The sequence below is a fragment of the Parasteatoda tepidariorum genome, chromosome 5 (genome assembly GCF_982258835.1).
Source record: "Parasteatoda tepidariorum strain Cologne lab strain chromosome 5, Ptep-v5.0, whole genome shotgun sequence".
In the NCBI taxonomy this organism is placed as follows: Eukaryota; Metazoa; Arthropoda; class Arachnida; order Araneae; family Theridiidae; genus Parasteatoda; species Parasteatoda tepidariorum.
Window position 1 is genome coordinate 97420783 of NC_141759.1, and position 25302 is coordinate 97446084.

Below are 25302 nucleotides of genomic sequence, written 5' to 3' on the forward strand. Positions count from 1 at the left end.
GTTGGATTCTCTTAATTAGGCAGTCTGCAGTCTCTGGCCAAATTAGACGCACTATTAAATTCTAAGTAAAATCTTAACTATCAGGTGATACTATACAGCTTTATTGTTCTTACGCGACTGAAACCGGTTTGCACTTGCTTACGTTTGTATATCAATCGGTTAACATTGTAATGCAATACGTTAAAAATAAATACAAATAGGAAGTTTATAAAAAATTTGCTATATAAAAAACCATTACATGTATGTTTAAATATAAAAGTATTGCCTATAAACTCGTGCGAAACATGTAATTATTAAGAAACTACAGTACGTCTAATAATTTGGTTTAATTATTATAATATAATATTATAATATCTGATATAATAAATATTCTATATTTATATGATATATCGTCTAATTTATCCAATCGTTGAATTTATATTATACATCGCCTAATTTAACCAATTGATACTTGAACAAAAACAAGTGAAACCGATTTCAGTAGCGTAAAAGCTATAAAGCTGTATAGTATCATCTGATAATTAAGATTTTACATCGAATCTTATAGTGCGACTAATAATTTGGCCAGGGACTGTAGAAATTTACTCGGTATTTGATAATCGGTGATTAATGTTCCAGAACCAATAAAAAACTTATTTTTGTAAAAACTTTACACAATAATTTTTAATATTTACAATTATTCAAAATATGGTCGATGGTTGCAGGTCCTTGTAGCAAACGATATAATTTTAGTGAGTTTTTTCCTAAAGAGCATGGAAATACATCATTTCAACATGAAAACTAAGTAAAGTGCCGGAATTTGCTAGAAAAGCAATTTTTGTGCTACTCTATTTAGTGTTTTTTATACGCCTAAATTTTCTTAAAAATTACGTAGAAAGTATTTAAAACCAAAATTAAACGCATTTTTGTTCTTACCACAAAAAACCGAAATGATAGACAGTTGTCTAAAACGATATTTGTTTGCTAAAATAACAGTTTTTCAACAAAAGTTGCCCGAACTATATAACTAAACATAATATAAGTAAACTTTCCTTTTCTTTCAACTAAAACACTCAACCAGTATATATTTCTTGTTGTTGTAGAAAAGAGGAAACTTCTACCATTAATTCTCCCACAATGTTTTCGACATGATAGCTTTAAACAAACTAAATTAGTCTACCAAATACTGTAGATGGGGGTAAACTAGGTTAAAACTCGTCTGGCGTCCAGGCTAATAATTCGATATATCCCGAGGAGAGTTGTCACTGGGTAATAGGATATTGTTTGTTTGAATGCCGAGTGAACGTTGATATTTAGTGACGGGCAGTAGTTATTCGTCTTAGTGCTTGATTGCATTTGCGAGCAGGATATTGTTTTATACATTTCATTTCCAGTTGCTGTTCACTGGGGATTACGAATGTCTTCTAATTCCGAACGCAGAATTAAACCAACGATGCAAATCATTGTAATGATTACATATGGTTGGAGATTAAATTTACTGCACTGTAAAATTGTACGACAAAATGGGAATGCGAGAATGATTAGAATTTTTGATTTTCATCAAGGTTGGAAAAGTTTAAATGAAGCAAAAAAGACTGGAATAAATTAAATTCTGTAATGAGTGGTTTTTTATGACACACAAAATTTAAAATAATTCGTCGGTGAGTTTTTTTATTATTTTATATTTTATTATTATTATTTTAATTCTGGATACAGCTCGAAATGTGTGTTTAAGAAATTGGGCGTAGCCCTGAATGCGTGATAAAAAAATGGTCATAACTAGAAATGAGAGTTTAACAAAACGGACATAGTTCGAAAAGAGTGTTTAGGAAAATGGACACAGTTCTAAATGATACCTTAAGAAAATGGACAGGATTCAAAAATGGTCAGATTTCGAAAGGAGTGTTTAAAAAAATGGCGAAGCCTGAAATATGCATTTAAAAAAGTGGGCAACGTCAGAAATGAGTGTTTAAAAAGTGGATACAGCTGTAAATAAATTTGTAATGTGATATTGCACATTAAAAATTTGCCGTTCACACTTGTTTTTTAAAAATTTAATCCATTTTGAACAGATATTACGAGTCAGCTGTTCTTTTTACAAGCCTGTTACGGATCGTATAAATTTTTAATGGCGGTATTAAATTGGCGCAGTACGATTTAAAATTAAAAAAAAAGGCTTTTATCGCTTAGTGTTCTGAAAACGAAGGGAATCTCTCATCGCGATCGCAACGCTCGAGTACGCCCTCTAGCGGGAGCCTGTAAATATCATACATTAATTTATCACGTTTTCATTTAGTTCCATCAAAATCATCGGCAGAGTCAGACGCCATTTTCTTAGCAGCAAATAAAAATCAAAATTTCCCTAAGGAAAAGCCGAAGAACTTGAAAGAAATCTCCAGAATATTGAGGTATCTTTCAGACCCAGAACACGCCGAACATTTGAAGAAAAATTTCTCAATAATTTTAAACTTCTATTATCAACAAACTTGCAATTGATAACTTCCGATGTCGCTATCGCATACTGTTACAGATGTGTGTATTAAGGTAAAATGCATTTCTTCTGTCTTCAATTCATTAGAAATTAAAGTGAAGTCAACATTGCTTTCGTCATTCCAATAAATAAATGTGAATTCAGAACGTACAGAACTGTAATAGTTATAAAATATTTTTCTTTCTTATAGAATAGTATATATTTCTGTATCCATATAATTCGGAAAACAACAATAAAAAAATTATCCAAATTACTTGAAATAGTGCCATTTGTGCTGATTCTTAATTTTTATCGTTTTCTTGGTAAGTATTTTTTAGTTTTGAAAGAATAATTTCAACTGGAATTCAGCTATTCTGTTTTTAGCTACATATTCAAATTCATATCAATTATAAAATTTTGCTGTGTAGTATGTTATCTAAAAGTAATGAAGGGATAAACTATGTATCTATTACTTGATAATAAAGTTTTCAAACAAAGAACATATCATTTTGGAATTCTCCGGAATTATAAATCAGGTAAGTGTTATGAATTTTATAAAAAAAAATTTGCTTGTAAATATTTTTTTTTCTTATTTGATGGATAGTTCTCTACAGAATGCTTTTTTACGTCTGATTAAGAACTATAAGAATAAAAAGAGAAACAATATGGAAGTTTTTTTATTTAAATATGAGGAATTTTTAAAATCGTTTTTTTATCCTAAGAATTCTTTATTTTAACGTTTCTTAGTTTATAATTTTTTGATAAAAATTGTTGTTAAAATAATTGTTTTGAAAAATTAAATGGTATAACATTATGTGCTAATGTATACTTCTTGCATATTCTAATGTTTGAAGTAATATGATTCAAAAAAGTATGGAATAAAAATTCGGTACTTACGTAATAACGCCACCACAACTACAGATTTGGCGGTTTTTAAGTGCCACCAATCTACACCAAAATATTTGAGACAAATCATAAAATAAAACACTTTATTTAAAATCAAATTAGTTTATCGGATTTCGGTGGACAATGGGCAAAATATTTCGCTCCTGAAAAAATAAAATTGCATCTTGTTCTATTTTTGGCAAATCTCAAAGACGCATTTTCGTAGCACTAAAAAATGGTAACAAAAATCGAAGAACAAATCATTTTGGAAATCTTCTGATTTATAAAGAAGGTAAGTGTTAATTTTTATAAAACAAAAAATTTTACTTTTAAGTAATTTTTTTCTTATTTGATGATAGTTTTTTACAGAATGGTTTTCTGCGTCCGATTATGAATCAAAAAAGAAAGAACATGAAAGTTGTTTATTTTAATGTAAGGAATTTTTAGAATTGGTTTTTTCTTTTTTGCTTTGTATCGTAGGCATTCTTTATTTTACTTTTTTTAGTTTCTAAATAATGATTTTTATAAAAACTTAAAATTTTTTGATAAAAATTGTTGTCAAAGAACTTTTTTTACAAAATTAAATTATATAAAATTATGAAGTTTATGTATACTTTTTGCTTATTTTAATGTTTGAAATAATATGATTCTTAAAACTATGGAATGTAAAGTTTAAATAGGCCTTTCAGGTTATATCATTAAATTTAGTTAAACTATTTCTCAGGCATTAGGTTTAACTCTAATGAGAAGATACATATTTTTTTCTGTTTATTTACAAATATTTTTCCAACGTGTTTTGGATGTTCTTTCTTTAAAAAAAAGAGATACCATCTTGTTTTTGGTTGCATAAGAAAGGATATCAAACATTTTTCTTTTTTAAATTTAATAAGCCACGATAAAGAAGGAACGTTACAATGTTACACGCTACATTAAAGACGTCTCCAGAGTAACTGAATGACTCTTCATGTAGAAATCGCAGGTATTAGTCTCATACAACAACGCCCCCTATAGTTCGTTGCGATTGCGAATTAGTTACAAAGTTTGCTAACAGATGGCGCAACAAAAACTCTTAGATGTTTTCAAAATATCCACATATTGTGGCAACAACGCATTAACGTAGTCAGAAAGGACATCTATGCAAAAATTTCAGTTGGATGGAATGTTCCAACAAATCAGAAAATAGTGTTTAATAGTTTCTCCAACCGTCATCTGTTGACGATTTTTGTAACTAATATTGATATTTTAGAAGAAAAAATATTTTCCTTAACAGATGAAGATGCATTTTCCTTTTTATTTCAGTGTTTCTTCAATGAATTTTTCAAATCTTAAATCATTTTTTAACACATATTATTTTTCAGATGGAAAAGATTCAATGCATGCTTGAAAAAAATATATTTAAATATTTTTTAAGTAAAACTGCGAATTTGTTTTCCCCCACGGACTCTTCGATGACTAAAATTTGAAAAAAAAAACATTTATATAGCGGTGCATGGACAAAGATAATTAATATAAAATAATACAAATTATATTTCGGAAGAAAAAAAAAGCGTTCGTAATGTAAGATTACTCCTTTTCCTAAAATACTTTTATTTCCTACTTCTGTGACTCATATTTTAGGATTTCGACACGTTACCTTGGCAACGAGTTTTGGTCTAAATTAACAAACCAGGAATTCTTCATTTCTGAAGAAGAAAATCAATATATCCAGGAAGAAATTACTCTAATTTTATTTTCCCCAGGAAGAATAAAATGCAGAAAATAATTTTACTAAACAAACATTTTATAAAATCCTTTTTAGAGTAAAAATAAATTAAAGTTTGCTGAAACTGCGAATATATAAAAACCATCTCCGAAGCAAAGAAGGCAGAATTACGACAGGAGAAACAGTTATAAAATTCTTATTTATTTTACTTTTTATTTCTATTTCAGAGAAGTTTTTTAATAATATTTCTCGTATAAAATATGCATCATGTTAGGTTAGAACCAAAAAAAAGTAAGAATTTTCAAATAGCTGAATTCAGAAATAATTAATATAAGGCTGAAAAATTGGTTACTTGCACTTGAAGAAGATATAGCCACACATGTGATTTATGGCATCAACGCCAGCTAATCTTTAATAGCAAAATGGCGTACTAAAGTTGAGCTAAGTTACTCTACATAAGTTAGAAAGTTAGTTAACGATAAGTTAATTAAATATAGAGCCGTATCGCACATCGAAATAGTTGAAATATAATTATTTTTCTTATCTTAGATTTATTATTTGTTTATCTTCCATATGGCTTCATGCCTGCCTTTGTGTTAAGTCTCTGTGCAAATATATAGTAAAAAAAAAATGAAATCTCTGAGAAAGAATCTTTGTGAAAGAATTTAGAATGTGTCACTTAAAAGAATTGATACTTGACGGGCTTTACTCGAAATGGAAAGAACAGCTGCTAACGCAAACAAATGCCACGTTTCAACAACCAATCAGGATCAAGATACCTATACTACGTCACTTGCAGGTATCCCATTGTTTAAAAAAAGTGGTTTAACTCCAATAAGGATATCTAAATTTTACTCTTCTATACTAGATGTCAGTTTACAGCGATTCTGCTAGACTTTTAAAGTAACAGGTCTTTGGGAACCAAAACTTCCGAATTTCTGAGTTCTTATTTTTACTAAAAGCAGGTCCCTCCTAGAAAAGATACAAATCTCTATTTTGGAGATATACATACAAATAAATATTTCATGAGCAGGAAAAAATTTAATTGAATAATTATTCAGTTATAGTAATTCAAAGTAATTAAAACAGAAATTTCTCGATCGATTTAACTCAAAATTGTTTTCCTTTTCTTCTTCTGAAAAAATTCAAGTTTAATTAGATGAATAAATTTAATAATAAGATCTAGCCTAGTTTAATTAATATCTAGTTAACTAATCTAGTTTAATAAGAAGAAATTTTTTTCTCTTGTGATAAAGGAATGTAATTCCTCCGACGCTATATATCGCTATATATATCGACGCTATATATCGCTATATAAATTACGCGTATCCCTGGGATGCGAATAAAAAAGAAATTTGGCCACCCCCACGAGATTTTCGGTGCATTTGCCCCCAGGGGTCTGTCCAGACATTCTGAGAAGTGTCCGTTTTTGTAAAATTGTGAAAAAAATGACTCGTAATTTGTGAATATAAAATAAACGTTAAGTCACATTCTTTCAACCAGGGTCCGCTTTTGTGAAAATAGGGTCCGTTACAGCAAAAAAAAACTTTTTCAGGAAGTTTTTAAATTGTAAAGACATACAAGATTATGCTCAACACTGTAAAATTATAATTAAAAAAATTTAATTTTAAAAAATAAACAGCAATTGCAGCTACTAAATTAGCGATGCAACATAAATAATTGGTATTTAGCCTATACTGCTGAACGCAGAATATTCATTTCGGACGAATAATGGAAGAATCGTCTCCCGAAGACAAAATTTAGTTTGTTTACATCTGTCTTTCTCCCCCCCCCCATTCATTTATTCGATTAACAAAACAATAATGAAGATAAACAAATTTGTGAAGGGTCCGATTAAAAGAAAAATTATTTTGTGAAGGGTCCGTTTTTAAGTAAAAATATTTTGTGAAGGGTCCGTTTTTATGAAAAGATATTTTGTGAAGGGTCCCTTAACGGACCCAAATTTCTTCTAAACAGACCCCTGGCCCCTATATATAACTTCAATCCTATATATAAGCAAATCCTAACCCTATACATAAGCATATTCTAACCCTGTATATAAGCATATCCTAACCCAACATATAAGATAAATCACTGCATTTAGCTGTTATTTTGTAATCACTAGGGGGGGGGGAGTGGAGCCTTAAATATTGCTATTTAGACAAGAGAGGAAGTGTTTTCTATGTATTATTCATTTAAGTTGAATAGAATGAAACCAAAACCAATCCAACAGAAAAAGTTTAAAAACTGTAAAACATCTAAAATATGTATACAGTTGTTAAAACTAGAAAGACTTATTAACAGCAATAAAGAAGATAAATTTTGCGTCATTTCGATAAAATATTCTGAATTGGGTTTTAAACAGAGAATTGAAGAAAAAACACAATTATCTAAAGTAGAATAAATTGCCCAAGTTTAAAGTAAAGCTTAAAAACTATAGGTACAATATAGTAAAATTAAAAAAAAACAGCAATTTCTTTAAACTATTATATAGATTCGAAATAAATATAAACAATTTAATATATAAATATTCAAAAAATGATATTTTTAATCTCTATACGTTTAAGATAAATCTTATAAACAAAATGCTTTGTTAAAATATAAAAAATTTAGAGATTGTATGAACTATTATAAGTTTAAAACTTTCTTATTCACTAAATTAATTTGTAGTATATCAGACTCAGTAAAACAGCAAAAAGTAATTCAATCTTCAAAATGAGAAACGCTGTTGCAACTTTAATATGCTTAAGAACAATTTTACTTAATAAACTTTTTAATATGTTTCCACATTTGACATTTTATAAGAAAGGAAAGCTTCAGCAACATCAATCACTTATAAATTGATCGTTCATATCATACGAACCTTAATGTTAAAAAATTTAAAAATAAAACAAGAATACAAGTATCATAGTTAGAATGATTATTTTAAGCTCTAAATACAGCATATAAACTAGAGCTACTAACACTGAAATATTATTACAGAACTTAATAACTTCATCTCAAAATTAAAACTATTAAACTAACATTTTTTAACATAATTTTTATTAAAATAAAAAAAAATTGTTTCAGACACAATGCGTTTATATATTGTTTTAATCCCAATATTGTTTTAATTTATATTGTTTTAATCTCAATAAACATATAAACGAAATGCTAACTGCAAAATTAGAAAGACTGTTAGGACATTTATGCTTACTGGCGAAATCTAAAATTTAAAATAGTAATAGAGTATTAACAACCAGAAAACTATTTTTAAACAAAAGAATAATTTAAACATACAGCAAAAATATACATAAAATTATCAACAAATTAAGAGAGATTGCATTAATTTTATATGTTTAAATAAAATCTTAGAAATTGAACAAAATGCTTACAATATTAGCAGCAATAAAACATAGAAACGAAATGTAATCCTTAAAATTAAAAAGTATGTTACAACATTAATGCATTAACGAGCAATCTTGCATGCTAAATCGATAGTTTTAATTTATTAATGGAATATAAACAATCAGAAAGTTATTTTAAAGCTAAAAATTTAAACTTTCGCCAGAAAAGATGTATAAAATTATCAACAAATTTAGAGCGATTGTATCAATTTTAATATATTTAAACAAAATCTTAGAAAATGAACTAAATTTTAACAGCAATAGAATACAGAAACGAAATCCAATCTTTAAAATTAAAATGTCTGCGACGATATTAACTAACAATCTTGCATACCAATAACGTAGTTTTAAGATAGTAATAAAATATTAACAATTAAAAAAATATTTTTAATCAAAAGAATAATTTAAACAATCACAAAAAAGTATAAAAAGTTATAAACAAATTTAGAGCGATTGTAACAATTTTATATGTTTAAATAAAATCTTAGAAACTGAACTAAATGCAAACAATGCAAGTAGCAATAAAACGCTGAAACGAAATGCAATCTTTAAAATTAAGAAATCTGTTACATCATTAATGCATTAAGGAACTCTTACATCTTTAGTTTTAAAATAGCATTAGAATATAAATAACCAGAAAATATTTTTAAACTAAAAAGTAATTTAAACAAAAAAGGTGCAAAAATTATAAATTTAGAGCCATCGTAGCAATTTTAATATGTTTAAATAAAATCTTAGAAACTGAACTAAATACTAACAGTACAAGCTGTATTAAAACACAGAAACGGAATGCAATTTTTAAAAATAAAAAGTTTGTTAGGACGTAAATGCATAAACGAACTATCTGACATACTTAAGATACAGTTTAAAGACAGCAATAGAATATAAACAATCAGAAAAATATTTTTAAACAAAATAATTTAAACTCTCACCAAAAACAATACATACAACGCTTGCTAGTCATCAAGAGTAGATAACTAAATATCAAAAGATTTGTTAGTTTTTTTAACTACTTTTTTGAATGCTTTTTACGTAATTTATTTAATCCAATGTAGTCTATTGTTTGGAACAGCCATTTTTGCACTTTGTTGACAAGAGATAAGAAATATTGGTTGTCAAGGGTTGCTTTAATTTAAATTTATTTTCCTTTCCAGGTTACCATAAGGAATAAATTAAAACTAGCTTCCGAATTCTGCGTAGCTTAGAATTTATCCTTGAAAAAGAATTTAAGCACGAAAAGTGCATTTAAATATTTAAATTTGATTTTATTAACTGAAATATATAAAAGTGTAAACATTCATTAGAAAAACGACTCTAGGCATATTTTTTTTAAAAAATAAGATTTTTTTCAAATTGTAATTTTAAATATTACATAAAATATCACAGAATTTCATCCATTTCAAATAATATTTAGCTTGCAATTTACATAATAAATTATGATTTTATTTAATAAAAATCTGCGAAAAAGCTCTTTTGTTTTCTTGAAGTAAATATTTTTCCTTGATAACTTGATTTTAAACATCTTTAAAAAAATCTTTGCATTTTTTTGTTTTGCATTTGGAGTAAACTAGATGACGATTTTAAATACTTTTCTTACAAAAAATACTCGATTAGAGAAATTAAATTTTTTATTTATTTCACTTTGAAGTAAAAGATGTTAATTAATAAGCTCTTAATTGATGATTAAAATCGCAGATATGACTAAAACTTCATTTTGACAGTGATTTCAATCCTTTTGTCTTTAATTTTCAGATCCAAAGATAATTCAAATGATAGTTTCAAAATAAAATGAGAACTTGATTTAAATAAGTTGATGTCAATCAATTAGTCAAAGGAACTTATTTAAAAAATATCCTAACGAACATTTCATATTAATCGAATTAGCGATTCGCTGTTTAAAATGAATTAGTTGATAACTTCAATTAAATAAGTTGATGTTACTCCATTTAGTCTAATTAAATCATTAAAAAAACCGAATTTATTTATTTGAAAAAGTTGTTTTAAGTTAAGTGAGTGCGTTTAAGTAAGTTGATGTCAATCAGTTAGTAAAATGAATTTATTTAAAAAAAAGTCGAATCTATTTCTTTGACTGAGCTGTTTCAAATGAATTTGAATATTTAGATTCTCACAAGATTGTTGAAATCGTCCGATTTGAAGATGATCAAAGTTGTATTACTTTTTCAAAGATTCATTTCACTCTGAATAATAAAAGGCTGATAATCAGCTTAATGATCAGTGCTTTCAAATAATTGATTGGGATCACTAATTAAAATCCTAGTTACTAGAATCACTAAAATGGATTCATATTTTTATTCGAATCACCTTTAGATCAGATTCATTCTAGAACATAGATTAGCTATTCTAGATAGATAACTATTGATATCTAGGTGGTTACTCTAGATCAGCCCTTAGGCAAATTTATAACTTAGAAGCTTAATAAAATCATATATTAAGTTAAATTTTAGTCAATTCTATTAAATCAGTTGAGAAACCTTTAAAAGCTAATTTTTTTAAGAAAAAATTGTATTTTTTTTAAACTTTGTAACATTGGTTGGCCAAAATTTTCCGCTTCCAACTAAAGGTGTTTATAACCAAAGAGTCTCACCGTTTACAAAATATCACTTAAATAAGTTTTTTAATTAAATGAGAAAGTGGTGTCTAGAAACACTAAAATTCACACTTTTCGTTGAAAAATGAGCTCTATCAAATTCTGGAAGGATATTTCTATATTTCATTTGAATAGAACATGCTCTCAAATTCAAAATATTATATGTTCCTAAAATATGACGAAACATGCATGTCAACTAAGTTCTTCAAATAAATGGGGAAAATAGTTTGTTTATCCTAAAATATTCTCTATTATATTAATTTAGTAAAACATTATTTAAAATTAACATAATTAGTGAAAACACAAAATTACTTATTAATAAAAATAAAATATAATTGTGTGTTTGAACACATTTATATTTTATAGTGTGCAAACACACTATTATTGTATATTGTGTGCAAACACACAATTATATTTTATTTTTATTCATTTTTATTAATAAGTAATTTTGTGTTTTCAATATTTATGAGAAATTTGATTATAGCTGCACTGTGCTGGCTGTTTGGTTATAGCTGCACTGTGCGCTTTTCCAATTTGAATTTATGAAGTAAAATGTTCAGTGTTATTTTACCGTCCATTTTTCAATATTTATTAGAAATTTGAATTTGTGTTTGGCATATATAGTATGAGTCAGTTGATTTGAATTGCTGATTTAATTGGTCATAGAAATCACCAATTCTTAATTTGAATCACTTTATGATCTGGCATATTGTATAATATTCCGTTGTTTAAAGTATCTAGTTGATTGTTTTAGACATCTCGGCCGATTATTTTTATATTTCTAGTTGAATTTACTAGATATCCAGCCGATAATTCTATATATCCAGCTGATTACTCTGGAGATGCGGTTTCTAAATGTGTTCCGAAGATTCCGGGGGATTCTGAGATTTAGGACTTTGTTTTTTGATCTAGTTATATTTTTTTTATACTTGATTGAAATCTGCTTTTGAAACCTAGTAATAATCCATTATTTGTTTAACATTTCGGTTATTTTTAAAAAAGTATGCAAGTAAAATACTAGTTCCGTGGAACAAAACTTGGGAACCCTCTAGAGAAGTTGGTTAAAAATGTATAACTAAAAAGTGTAATGAAAGTTAATGGCATGTTATTTGAAGAACATGTTAAATGAACTATTAACAATTCCAAAATGCGTACGAACATCAGAAAGTTATTTACAAGACAAATTTCTTTTTAAAAAAAATTTCCCCTCCGTAATAGTTTGGCTGAATATTCTATTCATAAAGCAGGCCATTACATGTCTTCAAACTCAACATTTTGAGTGTTCCCAAAGATCTCATAACATGTTCTTCAACTAAGCTCTTCAATTAAATTCGAAAGTGAAGTTTACAAACGCTAAAATACCGTCACTGAATATCAAAGAACTTTATTTAAGAAACGCATTTGGATACCGAATAGTGAAAAAGATAAATACTTTAATATTTTATGACCAAGTTTTTAGGGGCAGACCATTAAAGAGGCTCGGAAGATAAATATTTGATTCTCGCATCTACTATAAAAATGTGACATGGAACTGCTATTTCAAATAAAAACTTTTTTTATTTCTTTCATCGTTGTTTTTTCCTCTTATCATAAGCCATAAATTCACAACAAGGAAGGTTTTACTGACACTAAATTTATGTTCTAAAACAGCTGACACAATAGGGAATATATGAAGATGTCTCCATATTTACAGCAAAAAAATTTAATAAATTTGAATTAACAATAGGATAACAAGTTTTATTGATATTAATTTTTTTTAAAAAAATGTTTTCAAACAGCTTAATAGTTATGCATACACGATTGAAAGTTTTTTATTAAATGTTTCTATTCGATGTTAACACCAACATTTTCAAAGCATTTCAAGAGTGAAATGTGAAACCACAAAAAATTGGCTCAGTGTGAACCACAAAAAAGTACTGTAGTATTCTAAAAGAGATATTTGCGCAAAGGTTTTGCATTGATGGCATTTTATTCATTAAATATTTTAAATTCGATGTTTATACCAACATTTTAAAAGCATGCACACTAATTTGAATGGCTCAGAGTGAAATGTGAAACCACGAAAAATGGCTCAGTGTGAACGACAAAAAAGCATTGTACTATTCTAAAAGAGACATTTACGCAAGGGTTTTGGGTGACCACTTGGATCAGTCTGCGTAGGGACCGAGGGTGTGCGGTATTGGTCCTCGCTAAACTGTTCTACCGTAAAGTGCTCGACTTAACCTGCAGGTCGGTAGGCTACCGAAGCTGGGGGAGCCATTCCCTCCACAGAGGATCAAAATTGTGATGCCATGTCTTCGGATCATCCTCAGGGATGCTTCCTAGACCGTCGTCAATAGCCCATTGTGCAGCTTTAGTGCGATGTAAATGAACTACAACAACAACAGAACAAAGGTTCTGAATTGATTGAATTTTTTTATTAAATGTTTTAAATTTGATGCTTAAACCAACATTTTAAAAGCATGCAAGTTAATTTGAATGGCTCAGTGTGAAACCACAAAAAGTACTGTAATATTCCAAAAGAGACATTTGCGCAAAGGCTTTGCATTTCCTTCTAAGAAAAGAACTAAATTGTGGAAATGAGATAAGTTACGGTTGAGCACATTACAGTCCATATCGTGAAAGTTCAAAAGTTTGTTTCTATCCTTTCTTCACTAAATTCTTTTCCCCTATACCTCCATTTTTTGGTTTCGCCAACGTGTTATAGGTATGGTTGTTGCTTAAAACATCAAGTAATACTTAAATCATACCTCGTATGTAGTCTTATATCGCACTGGTATGATATAAGAACTTATTAACTACCACACAGGTAATTTTTCAAGCCTTTTAAATTGTAGTACACAAGTTACTGTTGTAAAATTATCGAGAACTATTTCTTTACCAACTTTCACCCAAAGCCAAATTTCCCGTCCCGTGAGTGTGGTTGTTTGTTTTATAATGAGACTGAAACAACTGATAACACTCATACACGTCCTCCTACCATGACCTATCATCTAACCCCATTTTTAGGAATTTATTTCTTAACGGCCACGATAAGATTGCTACGTAAGTTCGACCCTGGTCAGTAGACGTGGACAGTGTTGGAGCTGGTACCCTTCTCTCCAAACTTCCACACCCCAGATAACTACTGATTTAACATGCACTTTGCTGTGTACATACACTGGTTGTTTAGTCGATTGCCAGAATCGAACCCACTACCCTGAGCTCTTCAACAAGCGGTGTGAGCGACGCCTTAACCGACTGCACCACCAAAGCGCGGCAACTGAGAACAAGTTAATTAAACTGACCTTTTTGTTGCAGAAAACTACAATGTAAACTAATAATTCAAAGATTTCATACAACATTTCTCATTATAAACTATTTTTTTTAATGGCGGGCACTTGGGGGTTGTCCCATTGGCCACAGGAATGCCAGAACTGCTACTCTCTTCTCGTTACCCAGTGGGCACCTGTGGCGAAGCCACGGCGGTGGAGCAGCGTCGCCCACATCACACAACCACAACCCGTTTATAGGGCGGGTCACATTCACACACAAAGGAGAAAGGAACACAGAGAGAGAGAAAGAAACATCCATGCCCTGAGCAGGATTCGAACCCGCGACCAGCGGCTCCGTAGTCAGGCACGCTAACCACTCGGTCACCAGGTCGGCTCATTATAAAACTATTAAACAATTGTTTCGATCTACCTATTCAATTTACACCATAAACATTCAATACTAGCCGCCTAAGGCGGCCAGCTGTCCGCCACGCTGAAGGTTTTCACAAATAAAGTTTTTTAAAACATAGCAGGAAATCTGAAGATTAGTGGACAATTAAAGTGTTCCTGTCCTGCAATTTTGTCTTCATATCCAGTTCTGCTGCAGATGTGTTATAGCTCTTGAGGATGTTTGAAATTATATAGCTACAACGCTTAAGAAGAAAAAAAAACTAAAATGCTAAATACATGAAAAGAACACGAAAACGAATAAATCAATCAATTTCTATTTCTATATAATTTTTTATGGTATCAAATTCTATTTCTATATCTGTTACGTCAAGCACTCAGGTATTATAATTTGATCTAGTTGTGCTTGCATAATTTTGATCTAGTTGCGCTTTCTACGTCATTTTGTTAACATCGTTTGGTTTGTTATTTAACATCGTTTGGTTTGTTATTTCTAAGTTAACTTTCAAAAAATTGGCTGGCATCAGCATTTTTATTCTTTAAGTTGTTTATTTTTTCTTTTGGAATTCGTTCCTTTTTAGCAAAATGTTTTTCAACCTAATCGAATTCTTTGCCGACTGTTCTCTGTATATATAAAGAAAATAAAGTAAATATTTTTAAAGTGTTGTGAAAAGAATTTTTAGTAGTACAAAGTACTACAATATCGCTACAAAAATTATCGTCTTCGCTTAAGAAAAAAAATAGAGCGTGGAAAGAAGAAGAAAAACTTATTATAACAATTATGAACAGCGACAAATATATCAAAGCGAAGCGTTCTATTTACGTATCGAATATGTTGCCACATTTTTAATACAAAAGTTAAACTTTTCTCCACTTTAATAAATGTAAACTAATGCGAACTTTACAATTAAATTATTAATTCCTTCGTATATTATTGGTTTAAGTTGTCGAAAATTAATATTTCAATTGTAAGGTTCGCATTAGCATGCATTTATAAGAGTGGGGAAAAGTATATGCATTTTTTAATAGTTTTTTGAATATGGCTCTTTGAAGACGAAAAAGCAGACGAAAAGCATAGACTTACAAAATGACTGATAACTAAATAACTAATCCAAATTTTTGAAAAAGAAAAAAAATACTTCTTCATTATGTCAAAACACAATTATGTGCCGAGTTTCGTGCCTGGGCGAGGCTTCTGGGGCGATATATTGTGATTACAGACACACACACACAGCCGCTTTTATTATTATGTATAGATTTTTGAGATTTAGGAAGCAGGTGATACAAATTAGGTCATTTGAAGACCTTGCAAAAATAATTCATTTGCAGTATTTACTGAACAAATATTACCAGGAAAATAATTTACAATCACTCAAGTTTTTATAATAATTACATGAGAAGGCACGATTTAGACACCTTTTCCGATATTTTTAGTTAATTGGTGATTAATTGTATGAGATATTTAATTGATTGTTTGATATTATTAACTAGACTCTTTTATGTCGAAAAATAAATAAATTCTATTAAACTAATTTCCTTAACTGTGATAATAATTTAAGCTAATTGATTCCTTGTATCTTTCAACTAAAGTGATTTAATTGATAAATGATTAATTCAATCAAAGAATTTGCTGATTGTTTGAAGGAATTAACTTGATTCTTTAAATATCGGTAAATAAGTGAAGAACGTTTAGCTTTATTTTAAGTGTACAGTAACGTGCTGTTGATCCAACAACGACATTATTTCCAATTTAACGAGAACTAGTGGTAGAAGCAACACCTTCTAGAAGAGGGAAGACCCTCGCACTGATCGCTTCAGAAATCCGAAAGAACGAATGAGCACTTGGGAAAAAACAAAAAAGATGTCACATCCTTGGAACAACTAAACTGCGCAAAAGAGGGAAACGAATGAGCATTTGGGAGAAAGAAATGTCACATCCTTGGAACTGCTAAACTGCACAAAAAAGGGAAACGAAGGGGCATTTGGGAAAAAGAGATGTCACATCCTTGGAACTACTAAACAGCGCAAAAGAGGGGAACGAATGGGCATTTGGGAAAAAACAAGTGATGTCACATGCTTGGAACTACTAAACTGCGCAAAAGAGGGAAACAAATGGGCATTTGGGAAAAAGAGATGTCACATCCTTGGAACTGCTAAACTGCACAAAAGAGGGAAACGAATGGGCATTCTGGAAAAAACAAGAGACGTCACATCCTTGAAACTACTGAACTGCGCAAAAGAGAGAAACGAATGGGCACTTGGGAAGAAGAAATGTCACATCCTTGGAACTACTAAACTTCACAAAAGAGGGAAACGAATGGGCAATAGGGAGAAAACAAAAAAGATGTCACATCCTTGGAACTACTAAACTGCACGAAAGAGGGAAACGAATGGGTAATGGGGAAAAAACAAAAAAGATGTCACATCCTTGGAACTACTAAACTGCGCAAAAGAGGGGAAATCAGAAAGTTGTTTCAACTTCCGGACTATTAAAGGATGGGATTTTTCGTTTACGGGTATCTGTGCGATGATCTTGCCTCTTCTAAGAGGTGTCAAATGTGTTAGCTATCTAGGCAATTCGCAAATTTTCTGAACAATTTTTAAATAGATATAACTTTTGGTACTTTAACGGAAAATATAACGTGAACATTACCTAGATATTCAGAAAAATTGATTCCTGTACTTTAGCGGTAACATGCACATGCATCGACAGTTTAAGAAAAAAGAAATAAGTTAAGGCACTTTAACGGATCACTCTAGCTAATGTGCACATTACTTCGATCAGCAGAATAATTAATTCCTTTGTTTTAGTTGTAAAATGCATATTGTAATTCCTCGAGAAATTACACCTTAGACTGAAATTTAATAGTAAAAAATAAGACGAAAAAGCTCCAGGAATGAAACAACTGCAAGCCATCTCACTTCCTAAAAAAAAATACTTAAACTAAAATTTATTTTCATAGTCATATTGTTAGCAGTAGAAAAAAATAAATAGAACAACTTTTAAGTTCCAAAAATTCCTGTGCCACTAAATAAAAACTCTGAGTAGCTTACGAATCTTGATCTTCGAAATAAGATCATGGACTTTTTCCATATCCTCTCTTAAAAATCGAAAACTAAAAAAAAAAGTTGTATAAAAATAAATATAAAAGCATAAAAAGAACTTACTTTCGAATGCTGTTCTGTTAGGATCCACCCTGTATCTAGCGAATGTATTGTTAGTGCTCAACTTTTCATGGAATACTCTTGCCAGATGTTCGACGGCGATCTTTTCGGGAGATTTTATAAGATAAAGAATGAAATCTACTTCGACAGAGCGGGAATTCTTCGTTCCACTGGAAAAGAAATTCGAATGAAATTTTAGAATGGTTTTTATAGCATACACTCTTCCGTGGTTTTGGTTATTAACATTGACTTTAGAGAAAAGAAAGGCTATCATGCGGGCTTAAAGTGTTTTTTGAAAGTTGGAAAAAATAGTTCGGCAAACGGTTGTTTCAATGGTCAAATCACATTTTTTAATAATGTTTGGTTCATTGCATTCTTGGTTCAGACATTTTTCAGTAGATTTCGTGATATTTAATATTTTGTATTGATATCGCGTCGTAGTACGATATTTAATATTTTGTATTAAATATAGTGAAATCAACTGAAAAAAGTCTAAGAAAATGTGTCTGAAGCCAGCAGACTTACACACCCCGTTTTACTTTTCCCTTGGTCACTTGGGGTTTTTCTCACAAGTATAAACAAAGAGTAGGACTTCTCGGCTATTGCCCGAGTAAATTTTAAATTGTATTAATTTTAAGTTGATCGAATTTTCTTCAGAAAGTCTTCTTGGAAGTTTATGGAATTGGCTCAAAGAGTTAGACTACTTGGGTATTAGAAACAACAACAAAAACATCACACCTAGAACACATATAATAGTCAATAAAATCGATCATCCTCACTGCTGGCACTCACTTCAACTAGATATGGCCACCTTTCAAACATTGGTGCAAACTTTCCCCCAAACGTGCGTTGGCTGTCAACGAGGCAAAAGTTGGATCATCACATTAGTATATGGTTCAGAACATTACGAGTCCATAACACTGGGTCTCTGGATAATTTTGGTCAGATAGTGTAGATACTGGAGGAAACTTCAAGATCTCTAGACCATTTGATACGTTTTTACATTTTCAAGTGTGTCTGTGTGCTTGTTACACACTTGAGTGCACAGCAAGCGCACACTTTAATAATTGTTTTTTTATGTTCAAGTTTCAACAAATGGATATCAGTTAATCCCTATAAAAGGGATTCTAAAAGACACAGTTTCCCTGTTTGGTAAAGAATTCGCGAGTTATTTATTTTTTCAAGCAGTAACATTTGGATATACAATTCATTGCTTATCCATTAATTGACCATTCATATGTAAGGTATAAAAAAAATATAACTTTTTGAAGTTATACTTCTTATGCGACCTCCAATAAGGTTGCGTTAAACGTTTATAACGCTACATTTTTAATGGCCGGGAAATCACGTGGTAGGATCCAGTTTTCCCTCATTGATTTCCATATTGTTTTGGTTCTCACTAGCATAAAAATAATAAAAGTATTGTTTTTCTATAAATATTTTTTTAGTTTGTTTTGATACACATATAATTTAATAGGGTAGTATTTTTTATTTTCAAATTTAGTGGATAACAATTGTAAAAAATGAATGAAAACAATTCCATGGACAATGCGACGGATTTAAGGTTATGTCAAGGTACGTCTCTTGTGAATATCAATTGATTGTTAGGTTTTCTCTTCTGAAATTTCATTATGACGCATTCACATACATTATTAATGCAGATAGATTTTCCAGGGCGAGACGATGAGGCAACCACAAGCACTTCCACTGGTTCAAGAGGTCCACGAGGAAAAATTGCACAATATTACCGTTATTACAGAGCACGGAAGCGAGCGGAGCAGGAAAAAGAGTCGTTGAATAGAACTAGTGATCCTTCTACGACTGCTGATTCTTACTGAATGCAAGATAATGATCTACGACGTTAATTCAGCGATAATTATAGACAACGATAAACGTGGAATATGAAAATGCGTCAGGTATTAACGATTTTGACAGTAATCCATTACGATATTGATGATAAATTTAACTCTGATAATAAAAATATTGATCAATGAAAAAAAAATGTAAATCTATTTATCTGCGATTAGAAAATATCGCAATAAATCGAGAAATATCAATATTTCTAGACTATATATCGTGATATTATAATTATTATAATCATATTATAATTATAATTATATTATAATTATAATTATTATAATAATAACCGTCGTTAAACAGCCGACCCAATTTTATGGGTTTACGACTACTAATGTTCAACTCCGTAGCCTTGTAGTTTTGAATCCAATCCAGAAGACAAAGGAACTCATAGATCGAGTATTGGTAGAAATTTGCCTTTGTGGAGGACTTTTTGAGGGAGCTAACCCGCATTTGCGTTACATGGAGAGTAAGACCACGAGAACCTTCCACGGTTAGCCTGACGGCAAGGGGACTCTAACCCATGATCTGTCTACCACTGAGGATATTTAATGTCAGCACTGTGGTCGGTGCAAGCCGGATGCGTAATTCGTATCGACTGGGATTCGAACCCGGTTTGCCTCATTGGAAGGCGAACGCTCTATCCCCTGAGCCATCGCGGATCAATATATCGTGATAGTAAAATTTCAACAGAGTCAGTACTAAAAGTAACTAGAGATATCGAATATATTTAATTTGGTGATAAGAAAAATTTAAATGTTCGCTAACAACATCATGGAAGAGAGCAGAAGCAATAAATTCAATTAAATCCGCCTTTCTAGAACATTCTAGATTTAAAAAAAAACGCTAAAAAATAAAGTAAAATTTAATGTTCGAAGTTCTCTTAAAACTAAGAAAAGTATCTAAGTAAACCTTAAGTTGAGTTTTAGAGCCAGCTAAATACTTTTTATCAATAATTACTGAAGGTTATGTTTCAGGAATTACGTGATTGGCTTACTTTTATCGAATCTCGCCAAATTTAGCAACAGAGATATATTAATGCGGATCTTTTTGGTGGACTTAAGAGGCGGGATTACACGATAACGAAAACAACTTATCTGTTAGCTGGCTGACAGCACAGCAAGTCCACAAAACATCCGGTTTCATGGCTGAAGACTTTTACGACGCAATTCTCTTGGTTACGACCAATACTTTATTTTGATACTAGCTGTAAACATTTGATGCCGCCGTATGCAGAGAATAACGATTCATTGGCGATTGGAAATGATGCCAACACGTGTTATAATAAAAATGGTACTATTGACTCGGGTCAAATCGTTAGTGGCAATTACTTTTTTTTCTATATTAGTCAACTAGAACGAATGAAGGAATACGGATTAAAGAAAAAAGTAATGGAATAAAAAATTAGCTACGCTTCTTTTAAGTGCGGTAAAGAAGTTTAAGTTTAACTTTCAGTTACAACGTTTATTATGTTTTCCATTAGTGATGAAGTAAAGCTGATTTTTGGTAGAAGTAAATTAAAAGATAAATAAAATTTAATCAGATATTTAGTATACAAAAAAAAGAGCAGTAATAACATTTAATCAATCAATTGTGTAACTTTTGACATAATGATATGTCAAAACTTTTGAAGTTTAAACAATAAAAGTACGTGTTTTACATTTAAACAATTTTGTCTACGTGAAAAAAATAAAATGCAAAAGGTCGGAACTAACAGAAATGGTCGGTTGTTGTGTTCTACTTAGGAAACTAAGAATTTTTAAAACCAAATTATTTCTCAAACTTCTCAATAATCGGCGCTGTCTGATTGCAAAAACTCGAAAACAAGGTTTTTAAACTAGAAAACAAGTTTTTCCGGTGTGCGTTAGACCAATCTAGCTAAAGTATTTCCACAGACGTCTGTTAGAATTGTCCGCATACTGCACCACATATTAAAGTAGTCTCAGTTTGAAAACAATTAAGTAGCGCCATCTGTTTGTGAGTTTCGTGACTAATTTTCAAATTTGTTATTAGTAATTCTGGCATTACAAGTAGAAGACAGCAAATCAATGAGCTCTTTCGTTTTCCGTTATTCCTTAAATAATTTAATCTTTGGTCCTTTTTAAAACACCTGTTATACTGCTAGATCGAAAATTTTAAATGAAATGGCAACACAGTTTTTAAAATTAAATAAAAGTTTCTAAATATTTAAAAAAAAATTATAAGCTCGTTTAGAAAAAGACGTTATTCCCCATTTAAACTATGGGAGAAGTACAATTGTGGAAATAGTTGTTTTGTATAAATATAGCTAAAGTGAAATAAAGGATAGTTTTTAATAGTTAGTGAATAAAACTTTAATACTAGTATAATAAGCAGAGTTCATTTTAAAAAGTAAAATAAAACGAAAACTACTTATTGGCTCAACTAATAAGATGAAAGAATGCAATATTAATAATTCAATGTCCATACAATGTGCCCTATTGTAATTAAAGGTTCTGTAATGGTAATTCTATTTTAAGAAAACGATAATTTTAGATAGTGAATAATTCATTCTAAGTACTTTTTCCATTTCGAATACTCTAATCCTTTTTAATATTTATTTGGAATAAACATTGAAAGGTAAATTGCTCAGTTAAGCCAATTTTCGTTTGAACTTTAAGCTGATTATCGTTAATGCAAAATTTCTGAGTCCCAGGAATTGCTTTTTTTAATTCCTAAATAATGAAAGAACAGTGAGCGGAATTTTCTGGAAAAATATGTTTTTAGAAAAATCTAGCGCTAGTTTTAATCTTGAAAAGTTAATTATTTTTGCAGATTTTCATTTTAAACGAGACAACTAAGGTCTAAAAATAGCTGCTTTTATGCTTAAAAACATTTGTCAAATTAACTATGCATTACAAAACGAGTTTGCGTTTTGCATAAATTTGTTTTGAGCGAAATCATGTCAATAAAAAAATATTAGCTTAATTAAAAGTAGAAAATGTTTTAAGAAAATGTGACAAAAATAGACACTTGCTAGAAAATAAAGAAGTTTTAAGCTGTGTAAGCTATTTTTCTCCAATTGAAATTTATACTAGAATTTAATTATTATAATAATATAAATAACTTTGCTATAGAAAAAAAAAATCAGATACATAAACTCGCGTTATATGACTAAGTATATCTTTTTTTATTTTCGATTGATTATTTTCCAGTGCTGTTGTTTATTTATTGAAAATTTATGAACGTAGTTTCTAAGGCGGTGGCGCTAGTCACAGATAAAGAAAAATTATCGCATAATTTCCGAAGTGTCAGTGATTCTGCTCAGTTGACATTTATAATGGGAATTTATTATTATAATCATATAAATAACTTGAGATAAAAAAAGCAGATATATAAACTTACTTTATATGAATAAATGTACCTTTTAGTTTTCTATGGATTCTTTTCCAGTGCTGCTTTTTATATATAGAAAATTTAAAAAAGGTGCTTTTAGCACGTAATACGGCGGCTCTAGGCAGAGATAAAATAAAGATTATAACAGAAATTTTTTAAAATGTGAGCGATTCTGTTAAACTGATTGTGCTTCAATGATAGCGGGAAGGAATGAGTCATAGTGGTCCAGGGGAGTAGAGGGCTCACCTTTCAAAGTGGTAACCCGAGTTCGAATCATATCAATTACTGGACGATCCGCTGATTCTAAAATATCCTCAGTGGTAGATGGGTCAATGGTCCGGCAGCAGGGATTTAGAATATTCTTGCTGTTGTCGGAGCAACTATATGAGGATTTCGTGGTTTTTCTATCTATGTAACAGTAATGAGGTTTAGTTCCCTTAAAGGCTAGTTCATCCCAATGTTTTATTCAATTGTTCCCTAGTCTTCTGGAATGGATTCTAAATTACAGTTCAGTGGAGTTAGATATTGAAAGTGGTAAACTCAAAATTATGCCGGCTGTTCAACACCAGAAGGGAATATGGGAAGGAAAAAGAAAACAAAGAGCTTTGTTTGCTGTATCTTACTATTTTTATCTCTGTCTAGCTTCGCCACTACTCCTACTAAAATAAAGTTGTAATCACTCTGTAATTTTAACACTATTTTATTAATGCTTGATCCAAAAAACTGGTCATTTGATTGAATTAAATTTTTTGTTTTGTCTTCAGGTAATAAGAAGTTAATTATATACAAAAAAAAATAGTGCGTGGAGTCCCTCCGCGTGGAAGAAGTTAAACTTCGCAACCTGCGACGTTAATTGTAGAAGAATCAGCAGTCGTAGAAGGATCACTAGTTCTATTCATCGACACTTTTTCCTGCTCCACTCGCTTCCGTGCTCTGTAATCACGGTAATATTGTGCATTTTTCCCTCTTGGACCTCTTGAACCAGTGGAAGTGCTTGTGGTTGCCTAATCGTCTCACCCTGGAAAATCTATTTGTATTAATAACGTATGTGAATGCGTCATAATGTAATTTCAGAAGAGAAAACCTAACAATCAATTGATATTCACAAGAGACGTACCTTGACATAACCTTAAATCCGTCGCATTGTCCGTGGGATTGTTTTCACTCATTTTTTTACAATTGTTATCCACTAAATTTGAAAATAAAAAATACTACCCTATTAAATTATATGTGTATCAAAACAAACTAAAAAAATATTTATAGAAAAACAATACTTTTATTATTTTTATGCTAGTGAGAACCAAAACAATATGGAAATGAATGAGGGAAAACTGGATCCTACCATGTGATTTCCCGGCCAATAAAAATGTAGCGTTAAACGTTTAACGCAACCTTGTTGGAAGTCGCATAAGAAGTATAACTTCAAAAATAAATTTATTAAATTTAAAACTTATTCTTGCTTTTTAAGGCCCATTACGAGTTGTCTTTAACTTTGCAAATTAGTTAAAATCGATGTAAGAGATGCTTCACATATTATAGACGTTAAATAAGGAAGGAACTCCACACAAGGAAGCGGCTGTTCTCTTTCAATATTTTAATCACACAGAAACCTGCATCTTTTCACCAAAATTAAAAATGGCAGCTTTTCCATACGCTGTTTTAAAAATTCAAAAATGCGAATTTCATTTTAACGCTTCAATGGGATTAACTGTCATGAAAATTTCAGAAGAAGAGCCCTCGAACGAAGAAGAAGCATCCATTCACAGCTCGCTATCACCATGGGTTATTCATTTTCCCTAAAGACTTCCCTTCGTTGGGGGATTTTATAATCTCATTCCTCTTTTCGGTGGATGATTTCAAGTATTTTCCGTTTTGACTAGAGACTTAGATATTCTTTTGGCGTTCTTTAATAAACTTTTAACGCCACGTGGGGGAGAAATATGCATAATGAATAACATTACTCACTTAAATCCATCGATCTGAATGCGCCAAAGGCGAGGAGCTATTGGCGATGACCTAAACAGATTCTCCAACTGCAATAAAAGAAAGAAAACGCATTAAAATATGATTTGCATATATTATCCACAAAAAAAATGAAAAAGAATTTCTATAAACAAACTTAATACTTTGTTTAGAATAGAGAGGTAAAATCAATTTCTGATTTTCATTTTAAGGGTTTCGGTGAAGAAAATAAGAAAGCACCGTTTTAAATATCTTAAAATCGGACTGATTCT

At 30.4% G+C, this 25302-nt stretch overlaps 1 protein-coding gene across 2 annotated transcripts in view; it reads right to left on the reverse strand.

Annotated features, from left to right (window-relative positions):
• LOC107456559 (uncharacterized) overlaps nucleotides 1-25302 on the reverse strand; it is a 213910-nt gene that overhangs the window by 21930 nt on the left and 166678 nt on the right. For both annotated transcript variants that reach the window (XM_043044187.3, XM_043044186.3), the window contains exons 5-6: nucleotides 25034-25101; nucleotides 17861-18027 (exon numbers count right to left, since the gene is read on the reverse strand). In XM_043044187.3, the coding sequence (XP_042900121.2) occupies nucleotides 17861-18027; nucleotides 25034-25101 (235 nt within the window). The remainder of the gene's footprint in view (nucleotides 1-17860; nucleotides 18028-25033; nucleotides 25102-25302) is intronic.